The sequence below is a fragment of the Felis catus genome, chromosome D2 (genome assembly GCF_018350175.1).
Source record: "Felis catus isolate Fca126 chromosome D2, F.catus_Fca126_mat1.0, whole genome shotgun sequence".
NCBI lineage: Eukaryota > Metazoa > Chordata > Mammalia > Carnivora > Felidae > Felis > Felis catus.
This window is the reverse complement of record NC_058378.1, coordinates 60,397,097-60,412,385: the sequence shown is the minus strand read 5'-3', so window position 1 is coordinate 60,412,385 and position 15,289 is coordinate 60,397,097. Positions and strand designations below refer to the sequence as shown.

Below are 15,289 nucleotides of genomic sequence, written 5' to 3'. Positions count from 1 at the left end.
TTAGGTACTTTCCAGAAGTCACCGCATTAACATAAACTCAGGTGTAGTTGAAAGAGGTTTGTTATGAATCTCAAGACACATTTACTGCTCTTTATCACTTAGGAAATTCCAAGAGTTTTAGGAGCTCTGTGCCAGAAATGGGGACAAAGACCAACTATATATTTCTTTTTATATATTAGATTATCAGAGCATCAAAAGCTGGTGCCGGAATCCTTGTTTGAGCTGATTGAAAATGAGAGGGATGGGTCTGGGAAGTGGCTGTGAGTGGGTGAGCGACCCAAAGCAGACTCAGGAAAAAGAGGGCCCACACTGGTGACAGTCAGGACACCCTAGCTGGAAGAACAAATGCTTGGGAGGGAGGCATAGCTATTAGGTTTGAATCTTGCTTTAACCACAATGGAGCTGCACCATGGGCTTTAACTGAGGGCCAGTACAGCTATGCGCCCTGAGCAGAGAGCCATTCCATTTTATTTTAAATTAATTAATTAAAAATGTTTTCATTTATTTTTGAAAGCACGCTTGAGTGGGGAAGGGGCAGAGAGACAGGGGGACAGAGGATCCAAAGTGGGTGCTGCCCTCACAGCAGTGAGCCCAATGAGGGGCTCACACTCACGAACTCATGAACTGTGAGATCATGACCTGAACTGAAGTTGGATGCTCAACCAACTGAGCCACCCAGGCACCCCGTGAGCCATTCCATTTTAAATAACTGGCAGGGCGAGAAGGAAGATGGCATCATACTAAGTGTGAGTTCATTGATTCAAGCATTTTCCACACAATATGGACCCTAAAAGCAAGCCAAATTCCAAATCTGGTGCTTAAGCTTTGAAGCAGCAATCGGTTCCAAACTAGCTGAGGGGGACTTACTGAGAGGTTGGCTTTATTTTACGGATGATTTAAGACATTTTCATGTTTTAACTATATTCAATTTTTGACCAATACATTGACTTTAGAAACTAACCCCTTTGTATGATACAATTCTGCTGTACTTTGTGAACTTTTCTCAGTCACTTAACCTCCAAGCCTCAGTTTCCTTCTGTGTAAAACAGAGTTAGAGAAACTGACCTTAGAGATCCCTGAGTTTCCTAACTATGAGTACCCTCCAAGTGCTATGTATAGAATTTACAATTTACAGTAGTTTTTGCCACATTCATTCTCTCTTTTAATCCTCAAAACTATCCTATAAGGCAGATACCATTACTTTTCCTATTTTGTGACTGAGGAAGTTGAGGCTCAGAGAGGTTATAAAAGTTATTTAGGGTTACACACACAGGCAATAGGTGGTGAAGGCAGGATTAAATCCCTGTGAGTCTCCACAAGGAGACTCCAGGGAATCTCCAGGTACACTTCAAACAGTTCAGAGTGCATGAAAGGGTAGAGGGATGCCACAAATCTGAGTGGGCAGGCAGGCTCTCTTGAAGGTCAGGTCTAATTAAAATGGAGGGATGTAATTTTACATGTACCTGTTTTGGTTTACATATCTCAATGCTCTTAGTCTTTTGTTCATACACCTTAGGGACTTCTTCCCCAAGTCCAAAGTTAAAATTCTGCTGCTAGGGCATTCCACTCATGGCTGGGGGATCCTATCCTGGAGCTGAATGGGGTTACCCACATCCCTGGGGGAAGAGGAAGGGCACTGGCCTAAAGCCTGCAGACCTGTCTCCTTTATAGTCCTGGGTCTTGCTTATTATCCAGGGATCCAGCTTGCCAGTTTGCAGCTTAGTTTTCTCATCTGTAATGTGGGCACCATAACCCCTGTCCTGTGGGCTTTAGATGTTAGGAACATGAGATGAAGTGACTGATAGGGAGGTCCTTTGACATGTGAAATGCTCTCCCATTGTGTGTGTGTGTGTGTGTGTGTGTGTGTGTGTGTGTGCGCGCACTGGGAAGGGTGGAAGTTATCCAAGGAGTCCCCAGGATTGTGGCCTCAGCTTGGCCTGGCAGAGCAGTGCCTTCCTGGGCGGAGGTCAAAGCCAGGTCCTTTTCCCACGGTCAACACCAAGGCCTGGTTCCTCTTTGTTGTTCCTGGCTCCTCTCCTAGCAACCAAAGTTTCAAAGAAGGTTCTGCAGAGCAATGGGGACCTTGTCTCTTAGCTTCCTAAGAAGAGGGACCGGTTGGACTAAGAGTTCAGATCCTGGGCAGCAGCATTAGACCACCTTGGGCAAGTGCAGGGAGCAGCTCTGCCAGCAAGTCAAGTTCATGGCCTAAGGCTTGACCTCAGCCTTAGCCTGGTGGGAGTCTCCTGCAATTATCTCCCTTTCTTGCTGTCATGACTCTGACACAAAAAGGATAGCCTCCACCCAAATTATACACCTCATCCTTAGGGAGACCTGATCTCATCCTTTGGATGTATATTAACTTTCTAGAGTTGCTGTAACAAATTAACTGTAAACTTTGTTTCTTAAAACAACAGGAATTTATTCTCTCACAGTTCTAGAGGCCAGAAGTTCAAAATCAAGGTGTCCACAGGGTTGGTTTGTTCTGGAGGCTCTAAGGGAGAATCTGTCCCATGCCTCTTTCCTAGCTTCTGGTGGCTGGGAACAATCCTTGGTGTCCTTTGGCTTGTAGACCTATTACTCTGATTTCCGCATTTGTCTTCACATAGGCTTCTCCTTCTCTATCTCTGTGGTTTCTCCTTTTCTGTCTTAGGAGCCTACTTCCTCTTGGATTTAGGGCCTATCCTGGCCTAGGATGACCTCTTTTTGAGATCCTTACCTTAATTACATCTGCAAGGACACTTATTCCAAATAAGATCACAGTCTGAGGTTCTCAATAGATGTATCTTTTGGGGACCAGGGTTCGACACAATGCAAGTGCCTCCAATTTAATTTCTCTGAAAGGAGAAATCTGTCTCTACTTTAAGAAGCTCCTTTATGATGGTAAATACCTTTAATTCCCAGCCTGGTCCCCACAGAGCCTTTAAATTGAAACAGGTGTACAAATGCTGGTGGGCAGGGAAGGGTCAGCATCAGCGGAATCCAGACCGCTGTTCTCTATAGAACAGAATGAAGGCATTGTGTCCAGTTCATGTCAGGATTTGGAGCGGGGAAGGCAGAGGAGTCTCGGCCTCAAAGGCTAGTGAGGCAAGCAGGGTGCCTGGTTCCAGTTTTGCCTACTCCCGTTTGTCTTCTGCTAGCTCCCAGATGTTAATGAATAACATTGTTAAACACTTTTTTGAAAATGAACCCCCATATGATCATAAAGTGGGACTGAGAGGTGTTTCACTATGCTAGGGAAGCCATCAGGGTGAAGCCCCCAGAAGGGTCCTTTTTTGAATCCTAAGCTAGCTCTCTAAGCTCTGTATTCTCTTTTCTTGCAAGGGCCTAACAATTCAGATTCATTCTCTCTCTCTCTCTCTCTCTCTCTCTCTCTCTCTCTCTCTCTCTCTCTCTCTCTCTCCTCTCTCTCAGGATTCTCTTCCTGAACCAGGAGCCATGCAAGGCTTGTTCATCCTTCATGCCCACTTTCTTCCCTCCTACAGGCTGGAAGAGCCTCAGCCTGCCAACTGTCTACCCATTCTCCAGGCTTATCACGCCTCTAGAGCGGACGCTGAGTGGGGCACCACACTCATTGCTTCCCCTGTTAACATCTCTCTAAAGACAATTGCACGGCATCTTCCTTCTAAATGTTGTATGGTTGATCCTGTGGGGAAAGAGACCCAATGCTACCAAGTTACCAGTCTGGGGAAGGTTTGAAACTTTCAGAAACCTGGAGAACTTCTCTAGCCCCGGTCCACAGAATGAAAGGGCAGCCAGCAGCCTGGCTCTGTCTCCTCTCCTCTTAGGTCGGCTTGAAGATATCGACCAGGGTAACCACTCAGTTTTCTCCTTACCTCTGAGATGGCTGAAACTGAGCATCTCCCAATTGTTATTCTCACCTCTGTTTCCTCAGTCTCATGCAGGAACAGCCCCCTTAGGGAAAGATTTTTAAAAGAGCCACTAAGCACAAGGGATCTCATTCTGAGGAGGTCCTAGTAGGGTCAACTCCTAATTCCCCCTTTCCTAGGATTAGTCACGTGGATTTGGAATCAGAGAAACTTGGAATACCGTTAGGGGGGCCACAGTTTCTCTGTAGCATCCCAGAAATAGTGGACAAGGAGGCACAGACATTGTGGCAGATGTGGAATGGGCTACCCCCACCCCACCCCCCCCACCCCCGGCTCCAGATCCTACTGTTGTAACACTACCCCATTTGTGAATACCCAGCTGGAGGATATTGGGACATCAACAGAGTTTATTATACAGAGGATTTACTGCATTCAATTTTGAAGAATTTCAGGGCGCTGGTGGAATCAGTGGGTTTGACCATCAGTATACACAAGCTTAAAATCCATGACTTTCAGAGACTGAGGAATGATGTGAGTGAGATATGTGAGGAACGGAAAGGGGTGGCCAGGGCTTGACAGGGTGGTGATGGAGAATAGAAGCTGGGGGACAGAGCTGGGAAGGACAGACTTAGGACTGAGAGTTGCTCTCCTTTTGCTATCTTGATGGCTCCTTGGCTGTCCCCACCCACATGACCCCTTGAGCTCTGCTTCCAAAATACTGTTCACAGGAGAAGAAATGGATTGACCACAGATTCTCTTCCTGGCTTTCGCTCACGCCGAGCACAGGAACCCTGTTTGAGTTAAGGGTCTGACTGCTGATAATTAAGCGGATGATGGACAAGACTAACAGGAACAACAAATATGGAATCAAGAGCCTACTCCTACCTTCAGTTAAACTTGTCATTAAAACAAAACATACAACCCCTCAAGGTCTCAGAAATATCTAGGGTCACCTGAGAAGGTGCTGCATTCTGCAAGGAAAAACTTTTATTGGAGAAACCACAAAATTCTAGGAAATCCAACCCATGTTTGCCACGCTGTCTGAGTGTCCTCTAGTTTGATCCCTTTTGGCCATATACTTCCAAACTTTCTACTTTGGAGCCATTCCATCTCCTCTTCTGAAGCAGCCCTTCCCTTATACCCTGTAAAGGCCACCTTATGTCCTTCCCTTTCCCAACATTTACATGGGAGACCTACTTGCTGGGGAACTCTCTAGGGCCTGATCAGTATAATAGATGGGGAAAGTGGGTCACTGATGTATCCTTTCTCCCTCTGCTAAGCTCCTCATAAATTTTGTATCTCACACTAACCCTCCACTATCCCTAAAGGGGTCATGAGAACAGTGAGCCAATCTAGGTAGTGATGAGTGGTCACTTGATTTGGACAATGGTCCCCTTTGGACAATGATTTCAGTTACATCCAGGTCAGTGTCCTGGGCCAAGGCCAGCACACTGACCTGGCTCTGGATCCTGTCTGCCCCTCTAACTCCTCTCAGCCTTTCATTCCTTTCCCCCACTGTAGCCTTCCAATCCCAGCATCAAGGCTCTGTCCACCTCTGCTGGGGAAACCCTGTCCTTTCATTTCAAGGCTCCAGGCTGCTCCTGGAGCCAGCATAGGGCTGTTTCTGGAGGCAACGTCCACTTCTCCCCATTTTTCCTCACTACAAACCAAAGATAATAGAGACTTTGGGATCACTTCATGTCACTTTGGAATCAGGTTGCTGAAGCCTGAAGACCTGAGACTTACGAAAGACCTGGGCAGTCTGCTCCTCCAGAACCTTCAGCTGGTGGGGGGGGGGGGGGGGCAGGATGAGGTGGGCCATCCTCATTGGAGAAGGTCACCCTCTCATTCCCCTTCCCTGGCTCATCCCAGCTCCTCCCTTTTTCCTTTATTTACCAGATAATGGAAAACTCAGAGATCAGACCTAGACCAGCTGTCTTGCTGGCTCTACACTTTGGTTATAATTCTGGCAAGAGGCTCCAAGAGACGCCCCTAACTGCCCCTTCCTCAATCCTCACACCATTCACACTGAGAGCTTCCTCTGCTCCCCGGAGTAAGTGCATTTCCCTGCCTCTCCCAGGCCTCTTTCCCCATTCACATCTGTCTGTCTCCTGGTCCAATCCCATCCTCCAGTCCCACCCTCTTGCTCATCTCTCTGACTGTCTCTCCTTATCTTTGTTCTTGCTCCAAAGCAGAGACTTCAGAGCCAGACCCAGGCCTTCCCTCTGGCAATTAGAGGAAAGCTGTTCCAAGACTTCTACCTACAACTGGTGAGTGACTCTGGCCGCTCAGCCATGATCTCACGGCCTGATTCAGCCACCTTCCCCGCCTGAATTTTGGTTACTGACAGAAATGGGGACCCATGGGGGTAACAATGTAAGTAAGCACAGTATGCAATTCACACCATCTATTAGCTATGCAATTGTGATTCTTGAAAAAGTTTTTATTTGGGGAGATTCACCTCCATTTCACATTTTGTGCATAAAGTAAAACTATCGATTCTGAATAAGGCCTGACATCTTATTCCTATATTTCAAATTCATATAAAATATAACCTTACTGTGCTTTCCCAGGAAACTCTGCTGTGTCTTCAACTTTCTCCCCAGTTGGACTAAATTATCCAGGTCAGGCTGGCAGTGTTCCAATCCTAGAGAGGAAGCATTCTGGCAACTCAGGACCTCTTCTGAATGATACTATCCTATTACAAGTCCAAGGTAGTCCTTTCTCCTTCCATGATTTTGCTCCCTGAATTCTACCCTGATCTTCTCGTCCTTCTCCTTCTTAATTTACCACCTCCAGAGGCTTCCTTAGTCCTTAGTCAATAAATGGGCAAGCGTGTGCATGTTTGAAGGTAATGAGGAGGAGATGGCGATGATAAGAGTAACCACCAGGGGGAGCCTGTGCCTAAGAAGACACTTGACTAGAGGCATAAGGGGGCCACTCAGGACTTTTCTTCCCTTTTTTCCAGAGCAGTAAAGCTGCCAGGCATTCCAGCTTGAGGGGCGGGGGATGGGGGGTGGGGGGGCTCCCTATGGACCTGGGGGTCCAGAGCTGCCCCCTTCTCACTCTCTGACTCCCTCTCTTTCCCTGACCACGCAGAGAATTGTGAACCAAATTCTGGTACATCTGCACATTTCCTAAGGACAAGTTCCCTGATGGCCATGTTCAATGTGGGAATTAATCCTCAGTTGTTTTTGTTTTGTTTTTTTTTACCTCACCCTACAACCCCCACTAGTCCCTGCCACCCATCCCTCCCTGAAAACCTCACTGACCCAGGCTTTCCCACTACCTTCCTTTCTTGGTTTAGGGATCAGGGGGCCCTGGGTAATACAGTGACATCCATTCCTTCCACCTTCACCCCAACTCCCAAGATAGGCCTGGTTCAGTGACTCCCCCCACCCCCACCTCACCCCGCCCTATTGCCCCAGGTAGTCTTATTCTTCCTTCAGATCCAGCTGACCTATTTCCATCAATTTCAGGTCTGGGTCAACCAAACAGTGAGTCTGGCCTAAGGGAAGAAGGGAAGAAAGTCAGAGAATCCCTAAAGCCTATAAACTAATCCCTTCTCACCCTAGGCCATAGGGACCAGTCAGTTCCTGCATCTATAATCAAAGTTACTATGCCCCTGGTACTGTGATGCATGCTGATGATACAAAAATACAAATAATTATGGTCTTGGCCTTCTAGGAACTTATATACTAATCAGGGAGACAAACAAATAACTAGGAAATCACAAGATAGTTTGATAAATGCTGTTTTAGAAGTATGTACCAAGAACTGTGGGGGAACAGGAGAAGGTGCAACTAAATCTATCAGGGGTAAGTAGAGAAGTCTTAGGAGATGGGGTGACATTCGAAGCATATGTTAAAGGGTTTAGGTGAGGCAGAGAAGAGAGTGAAAAACTTGGTAAGCACGAGACAGAGTGAAGGGGAATTTGGTGAGTTCAAGGAACTACAAATAGTTCAAAGCATAATATATTCTTCAGAGAGTGGGAGGAGGAAATGACTGGAGAGAAGGCTGGAAGGAGAGGCAGGGCCAGTTGTGAAGAAAGAGTTGTGTTTGGCCTTTACATTGAATATTGAGCTTGATTAGATTTGCTTGTTATAGTACTCTGGACAAGCAAGGTTAGATTTGAGGAGACAGGGACACCACCTTGAAACCCACTGTGTTTTTTTTTTTTTTTAATTTTAAGTTTATTTATTTATTTTGAGAGAGAGAGAGAGAGAGGTGGAGAGAGAGGGAAAGGTAGAATCCCAAGCAAGCTCCACGCTGTCAGTGCAGAGCCCAAAAACTCAGGGCTCGAACTCACCAATAGTAAGATTGTGACCTAAGCTGAAACCAAGAGTTGGACGCCTAACCAAGTGAGCCACCCAAGTGCCCCTGGAACCCACTGTTAACAGTCTCAGTGACAGGTGGCCAGGACCAGGCCTAGGGCTAGACTAGTATATGGGAGGAAAGCTGGAGTGGTTTGGACACTGGCTCACCCTAGACATGAGGTCCAATTTCCTACAGGTCACATGGAGAAGGAGGGGTGGGGCTCTGGTTTCTGGCTTTTGTTGGCTGGAGAAGACGATGGTCGCTCTAGTCCTGTGGTCCGTCATTGGTGGCATAGAACCTGTAGTCTGTGTTCAAACAGTGGATCCCCTGGTGAGGGAGGGGAGGTATGGGGCTGGGGCTGGGAATATGGGTAGGCAGTAGGGAGATGAACAAGGGATTGGTCCCCATACATAAACAGATAGAGGAGCCTGAGACTTTGCTTTCTTTCCTTTGCCCAGACTGCATTCTGGTCTTGCCTACCTTTACCTTCACCTTCAATCTTTCTAGGGGCTACTGCCAAGTGAATGTCAGAGATCTCCAAAGGTGAGGCATCCCTGTGGAAATGCTCCTACCCTTGGTTTAGGGTCCTATTCCTCACCTACCCAGGGACCTCAGGCCCTCCTGCCTCCTCCTGTCTAGGGGCTATGGACCTGGGACCTTGTCCACTGCTCAAAACCTTTAGCCCTAGAACTACCCTCTTTACCTAGATGCCCAAGATCAAAGACTTCACTCTTAGATCTCCCATTTCCCCAGGTCCCAACATCCTGTTCAGGGATCTTCTCTATCTCTGGCCCTAGAACACTCCCTACCCACCAAAGACCTCAGACTTGGGATCTCCATGTACCTATTCAGAGTCCTCTTACTCAGGAAGACCACACTGGGTCGTCTCTCTGATGACCTTCTCACACACTCCACCAGAACCCACACGATGATATCTACATCCCTAAGCTATTCTCCAAAGTCCTGACACATGGTTTGGGATCACTTGCCCCTCCTACACTGGAGGTAGGGCATAAACAAAGACAACAGCAAATAAGTGCCCAGTCTGTAAGAGCAGGTGAAATTTTCCATCTAAGCCTACTTTTCCCCTAGGAGTTTCCAGGCTGGGTAGTTCCCTACCTGAAGGCTCTTCTTGTGGGTGGCCCTGAGGAACTTCCTTGAGTCATACAACTCCAATGAAAAATCTGGTCCCCTTTTTCTGTCCATACCCCCAGGGGCCTACTAAGTATAATTCCTTCTCCTCTGAGCATGGATACCCAAGCCAAATCTTAAGCTGAGAAGAAACAACCATGAGTCAGCAGGATTGTGAATACAAAACAGATTCCCACTTTTGTCCATTTCCAGCTTCTCTCTGGGGATCCAGAATGGGTCCAGCTTCAAAACGTAGAAGAGGAGGAGGAGCCCCTCCCAAGCAGGAAGGGGCTGAAGTAGAGGCCAAGGATGACCAGTCCCCAGTTCTGGGCCTCTGGGAAGAGCAGTGGCTTAAGGGCCAGTAGCTTGAGTCCTGATGTTGGTAGACAACCTTGCTTGAGGGTTAGGACAAAGGCCATCCAAGTCCTTGGATGAGGCAAAGGTTTTATTCCTAGGCTTTAATGAGGCTGAGGAGCCATCTCAGGACTTGGCCATGCAGATGCGTCACCTCAGGACTTCCATGAAGCTGAAGAGTATCCGTAGCCCTGGATAAGCCTGAGGGGCTGACCCCTTCCCAGAGAGACTGGGGAACCGTCCTTAATCCCATATGAGCCTAAGAGCAGAATCTAAGCTGTAGGTCTCAGCTGAGGACAAAGCTGATGGCAGTCCTTACCTTGGTCCCAAGCCTTGGACAAGGGATGGCTGGGGGCCCAGGAATGATGGTGAGTAAGCACCCAGCACCCAGGGGCCTACCCTAAGCCCAGAACCAGGCTGAGGGGTCACTTGGGTTCAAGTGGGATTGGGGCAAAGACCTCTAGGGAGGTGGTTTTACTGACTAAATCCAGATAACAGATATCTGTGCTGGAGATGCTCTTGTTTCTCTGCTTAGGGAGTCAGCAGCAATGTGGGGCCCTCCAAGCAACCCCCCTTCAATGCCTCTTGTTACTAGGCCAAAGGGCTCTGCAGGTAACTCTTGTTGTCTGTGGCAAATCTTCCTCCCAACCAGGGGCTGCTCCAGGAATCCTGGGGGAGACAGGCATGGGCCCAGAGCCCATCACAGTTCCTACTTGGTTTCAGAAATCTTGGGGAAAGAAAGGGCACAGTTCTGCAGATCCCCGTCCTCACAACAGGTGAGAGAGCTAGCATTGAGCCAAAAATGAGAAGTGCATTCAAGCCCAAGCAGGTAGCAGCTACTGGATTGTATGGTGAGGTGATTCAAGTCTTAGAGTTGCTACTTTCTAGTTGACTGACCTTGGTCAAGTAATCTTTCTAAACCTTTATTTCTTCACTTGTAAAATGGGGTTACTATTGGTACTTTTCTGATGAGGTTATTAGAAGCATTAAATGAGGGACTTTTAAAATGTTTATTTATGTTGAGAGAGAGAGTGAAAGAGGGAGAAAGAAAGTGAGCAGGGGAGGGGCAGAGAGAGGGAGAGAGAGAATCCCAAGCAGGCTTCATGCTGTCAGTGCAGAGCCTGACCTGGGGCTCGATATCAGGAATTGTGAGACTATGACCTGGACTAAAATCAAGAGTCAGATGCTCAACTGACTGAGCCACCCAGATGCCCCAAATGAGGGACTTTTTAAAGACCAATAGAGTGCCTGGCATATATTAAGTACTCATAAATGTTAATTACTTCCATTAATGGAAGTGACCAGTTTAGCCAACAAATTCAAATTCAACCACTCCCTCCATTACCCACAGCCCTCAGCTATTCAAAAACATACAAACTGTGTGTATACTTCTAGAGTGTTTTCCAACACCAACAACAAATTCTCTGTGGACTCCAATTGGGTGTCCTACATGTCAATTCAATTCTGACACTAACTACCTGGAGTTAGCACAGAACCCACAGATTAAGGGCTTAGTCCCATAAGACTGCCCCCACTTCAAATGCCAGTTGCAAGTCACTGGTACTTTCCATGCTATAAATTGGTTTGACAATTTGCTAGAATGGCTCACAGAATTCAGGGCAATACTTTAATTATGTTTACTAGTTTATTACAAAGGATACAACTCAGGGGTGCCTGGATGGCTGAGTTGGTTAAGCATCTGACTTTGGCTCAGGTCACGATCTCACGTTTCATGGGTTCAAGCCCCATGTCCGGCTCTGTGCTAACAGCTCAGAGCCTGGAGCCTGCTTTGGATTCTGTGTCTCCCTTTGTCTCTGCCCCTCCCCCACTCATGCTCTGTCTCTGCCTCTCAAAAATAAATAAACATAAAAAAAAAAAAAAGAATAAAACCCCCCAAAACGCAAAGGATATAACTTAGGAATAGCCAGATGGAAGAGATGCATAGGGCAAAGTACAGGGTGGGAGTATGTGTGTGTGCAGCTCCCAAGCCCTCTCTGAGTAAGTCACCCTCCCAGCACCTTAATGTGCTTTACCAAATTTCCTCATTCAGGATTTTTATGGATTTCAATCTCTAGCCCCACTCCCCTCCCAGGATGTTGGGGATGGGGCTAAAAGTGCCAACCCTCTCATCACTTGGGTCTTTCAGGTGACCAGTCCCATCCTTAGGCTGGGTGTCCGTCCCCACCCTAAATTACCTCATTAGCATATATGCAGGTGTGATCTAAAAAGGCTCCTTATGAATAACAAAAGACTCCTATCACTTAGGAAATTCCAAGGGTCTTAGACGCTTAGACAATATTTAATACATATATATATTATGTATGTATTTTTTAATTGTTCCAGAAGAGAAGAGTATTATTGCACGCAGAACTCCCACCCTGGTCCCCGCCAACTCCTAGGCACCTTCCCGACTGCTGTGTCCTAGAAATAATTTTTAGCCTGTGTCAGTCACACAGAGGCCCTGTCCAGATGGTGCCCAGGCCTCCAAGACTGGGTGGTCTGATGTCTGGAGGGTAGTCATGGGTCCCCGAGGTGGGGTGGGGGGTGGAGTGCCCGGGTCGCATAGGATGTCCTCATAGAGGCTTAGAACCGGGCCCAAGGGCCGTCCTTGAGCCCCAGTCTGCTCCAGCAGGGCTCTGAGCAACCCCACAGTGAGAGGGGGCTCTGTCCCAGGCTTAGGGAATGGGGTGGGGGGCTCCAACTCATCTGGGAGGTGTGTCCGTATTAGAAGCAGGAGCTCTGCTGGAGTTAGGTCTGGTGGGCATAGGCGGCGAAGGTGGGGGAGATAAGCATCAAGTCGGCGGTGCCGGGCAAATTCGGCCAACAGCAGTTTGAAGATCTCGCTTCGAAGCAGGGGGCTGGAGGGGCCAAGGGCCAGGCCTGCCTCCAGGGCCCGCTGCCACTGCTCCTTTTGCACCAGCTGGCCCACAGCTTGGAGCACAGCTTTGGGCCGCCCACTGCCCAAGAGCAGCTCCAGCTCCAGGGCCTCAGACCTGGTCTCCTCCTCACCCAGTACTGCCAGGGCTCGGCGATACAGGGGCAACCCTGGGCCCCCTGCTCCCCAGCCCGGCCCACCCTGCTGCTGTGCCAACTCCACAAAGGGTGGCAGCCATCGAGGCTCCAGCCGGCAGAGGCACTGGCACAGGAGTTCAAAGACGGGCAGTATCCCATTGGGGGGTTCCTTTCCAGCTGAAGTACCCCCCAGTACCTTCTTCCACACATCAGGGGGAGCATGGGACCTCAGCCTGCCATTCCCATCTGGCTGGAGCTGCAGGGCCCTGAGGACTGCACCCCAGGCTGCTGTAGGAAGGGCTTGGAAAACAGTGTTGAGCTGGACCAGCTGGTCTCCCATCAACTCGGTCCTCAGCAAACGTGCCACTTCGTGCTCTGCCAGCTCAGTCCAGCCAGCCTCCTCATCATCCCCAGCCACCAGGTGGGCTTTGAGCTGATCTAAGGCCCGGTAATCTCGAAGCTCAGCCCTCAGTGTGGTCACTAGTGTAGATGGGGACACATGTCCCTGGAGAATGGAGGCCAGGGCCTGAGGCGCCCGGAATGTGCTGTTGTGTTTCAGTTCCTCTGGGGTAAGCTGGGCACCCCGTAGGCTCCGCCGCTGGTAGTACTCGCAGGCCTCCTCAAACACCAGGTCTTCAGCTGAAGGCACTTCAAGGCCCTGTGGGGCTTCCCAGCCTACTCGAAACAAACCCAAGGCTGAAAGCAAACGAAGACCCCCTCGGGTCTCCAACTCTTCCTCATCCTCCATGCCAGGGGCTGGGGGTGCCAGTAAATGTACTCGGTCTGTACTTAGGACCTTTCTCTCCAGCAGCTGCCCGCTGCCCATGTCCAGCAGTTCCAACGTGGAGCCCAGCACACAGGCCAGAGTACCATGAAATGTTCCCAGTGCTGCAGACCCTGCCAGGCCTACAGGTGCCTCCTGCAGCGTGCCTACAGTCCGGGTACCACCATGGGTCTGCACCAGGCTCACAGTGCCCCTGAAGTCAAGCAACAGCAGGCCCTGGGGAGTTGGGGCCCAGGTATGTACAGTCAATGGCTTCATGGGGGACAGCAGCCCAGGAAGGCCTCGGAGCAGTGTCCGGAAGTCCCATGTGTCCCCTCGTACGGGATTCAGGCTCTTACAGTGGGAGAGGCCAAGACATGGGGCAACCACCATCACCTTGCCCTTGCCTGGGCTCCAAGTGAGCAGAATATGACCCACACCAGGCCAGGTGGTGGCAGTGGGCACCAGGAAGAGGTCCTTGCGGGAGGCCAGCAGCCCAAAAGAGGGGCAGTGGTGCAGCAAGACATGTGTGCGGCCCAGGTTGGTGCCGCCCTCTCCGTTGGGCTCCAGGGTTCGGAAGCACACGCAATGGCTGAAAGCGGCAGGCGGTCCCAGCTGGCCCTCCGCGCCAGCCTGACGCTCCTCGCACCACACCAGGCGGCCTCGGAGCACCGCCACGGCCACCACACAGGCTCCACCGGCTGGACACAGCTCGGTACTCCTCAGCAGCCGCCAGCCAGGCCCCACCCCGGCGCCCCACACCTCGGCTAGGCCACTCTCCCACACCAGGACCAGCGCCGGTCGCGCCGGCCACGAAAGGAAGAAGGCGTCTAGCGGTGAGGGGTGGCCAGCGGGCCAGGCACGCTCCAGCTCCGCGTCGGAGCCACGCACCGCCACCAGCAGCTGTGGGCACGGCGCCCCCGGGGATCGGAGGAGCAGCAGGTGGCGGCCGTCTGGGCTGCAGCGGACTTTTACGGCTGGGTCCGCGGCCAGCAACTCCCGGAGCCGGGCCGCGCCGCTAAAGTGGCTGAGATCCGAAAGCTGGCGCAGAGTCCCCATACGCTTCATGGTGCCGCCGGTGCCGGAGCACGCCCGGGCCTGGCCGCCCCGTGGGGCGAGGCTCGGCGCTCGGTCCGGGTTCCCGGGGGAGACAGAGCCGGGCTGAGACTTCCGTCCCCCGTCGATGAGGTGGGCCGACGCCAGGCCTGAGAGGCGGCTCCACACCGCCCCACCAGGCTAACTCATGGCTCCGCCCCGTTCACGCCCCGGCGGCGCGACCCCGCCTGCCAGGGGAGGAGCCACGGGAGTCTCGCGGGAGGGGGGGGGAGGAAATGAGGCTCCCGAGCACCCAAGGGTCTCAGTGCGTCCGTCCTTGTCAGCCCTACGCAAGCTCGTTGAGTCGGGATGTAGGCCCAATGCCCCAGGCCCCAAGAAGCCAAGAGCCTTACTCAAGAATCTCCCAGTCTGAGCCCTGAAGTGAACATGTCATACTCCCAAGGCTTTTCTTCCCCCCCCCCCCGCCCAAGCCTCTCTCTCACCCCAACTCCTTAATTCAGTTAGTCATGAAATTTTTATTGAGCACCTACTAAGTGCCCAGCTGACTAGATAGCCTTGAACCAAACAAAACGCCAACCTCACGGAATTGACAATCTAGTGGAAAATAATAACAGTTTAATACTTCTATGGCACTTGCTGTGTAACTCCCCCACCAACCCCCACCCAGCAACAAGCCCCTAGCACAGAGAGGGAAAATGAAGCACAGACAGATTAAGGAAACTGACCAAGCTCTCACAGCTATTCACTGGGTGGAGGTAAAGGTGGGATTTCAACCACAAGCAATCTGAAACCTGAGTCCTTGCACCATACCTCTTTACTATATCAACAA

At 50.4% G+C, this 15,289-nt stretch overlaps 1 protein-coding gene and 1 long non-coding RNA gene across 2 annotated transcripts; one reads left to right on the top strand and one right to left on the bottom strand.

Moving 5' to 3' along the window:
• Nucleotides 1-595: 595 nt before the first annotated feature.
• Nucleotides 596-6,654, top strand: LOC123380891. Its single transcript, XR_006587259.1, has 3 exons — nt 596-2,232; nt 5,727-5,880; nt 6,020-6,654. It is a non-coding gene; the product is annotated as an uncharacterized LOC123380891 (long non-coding RNA).
• Nucleotides 6,655-11,942: 5,288 nt separating this feature from the next.
• On the bottom strand, nt 11,943-14,666 carry HPS6 (HPS6 biogenesis of lysosomal organelles complex 2 subunit 3). The gene has a single exon (XM_003994352.6). The coding sequence runs from the start codon at nt 14,470-14,472 to the stop codon at nt 12,064-12,066; it is 2,409 nt and encodes an 802-aa protein (XP_003994401.2). The 5' UTR covers nt 14,473-14,666; the 3' UTR covers nt 11,943-12,063.
• Between the last annotated feature and the right edge of the window lie 623 nt (nt 14,667-15,289).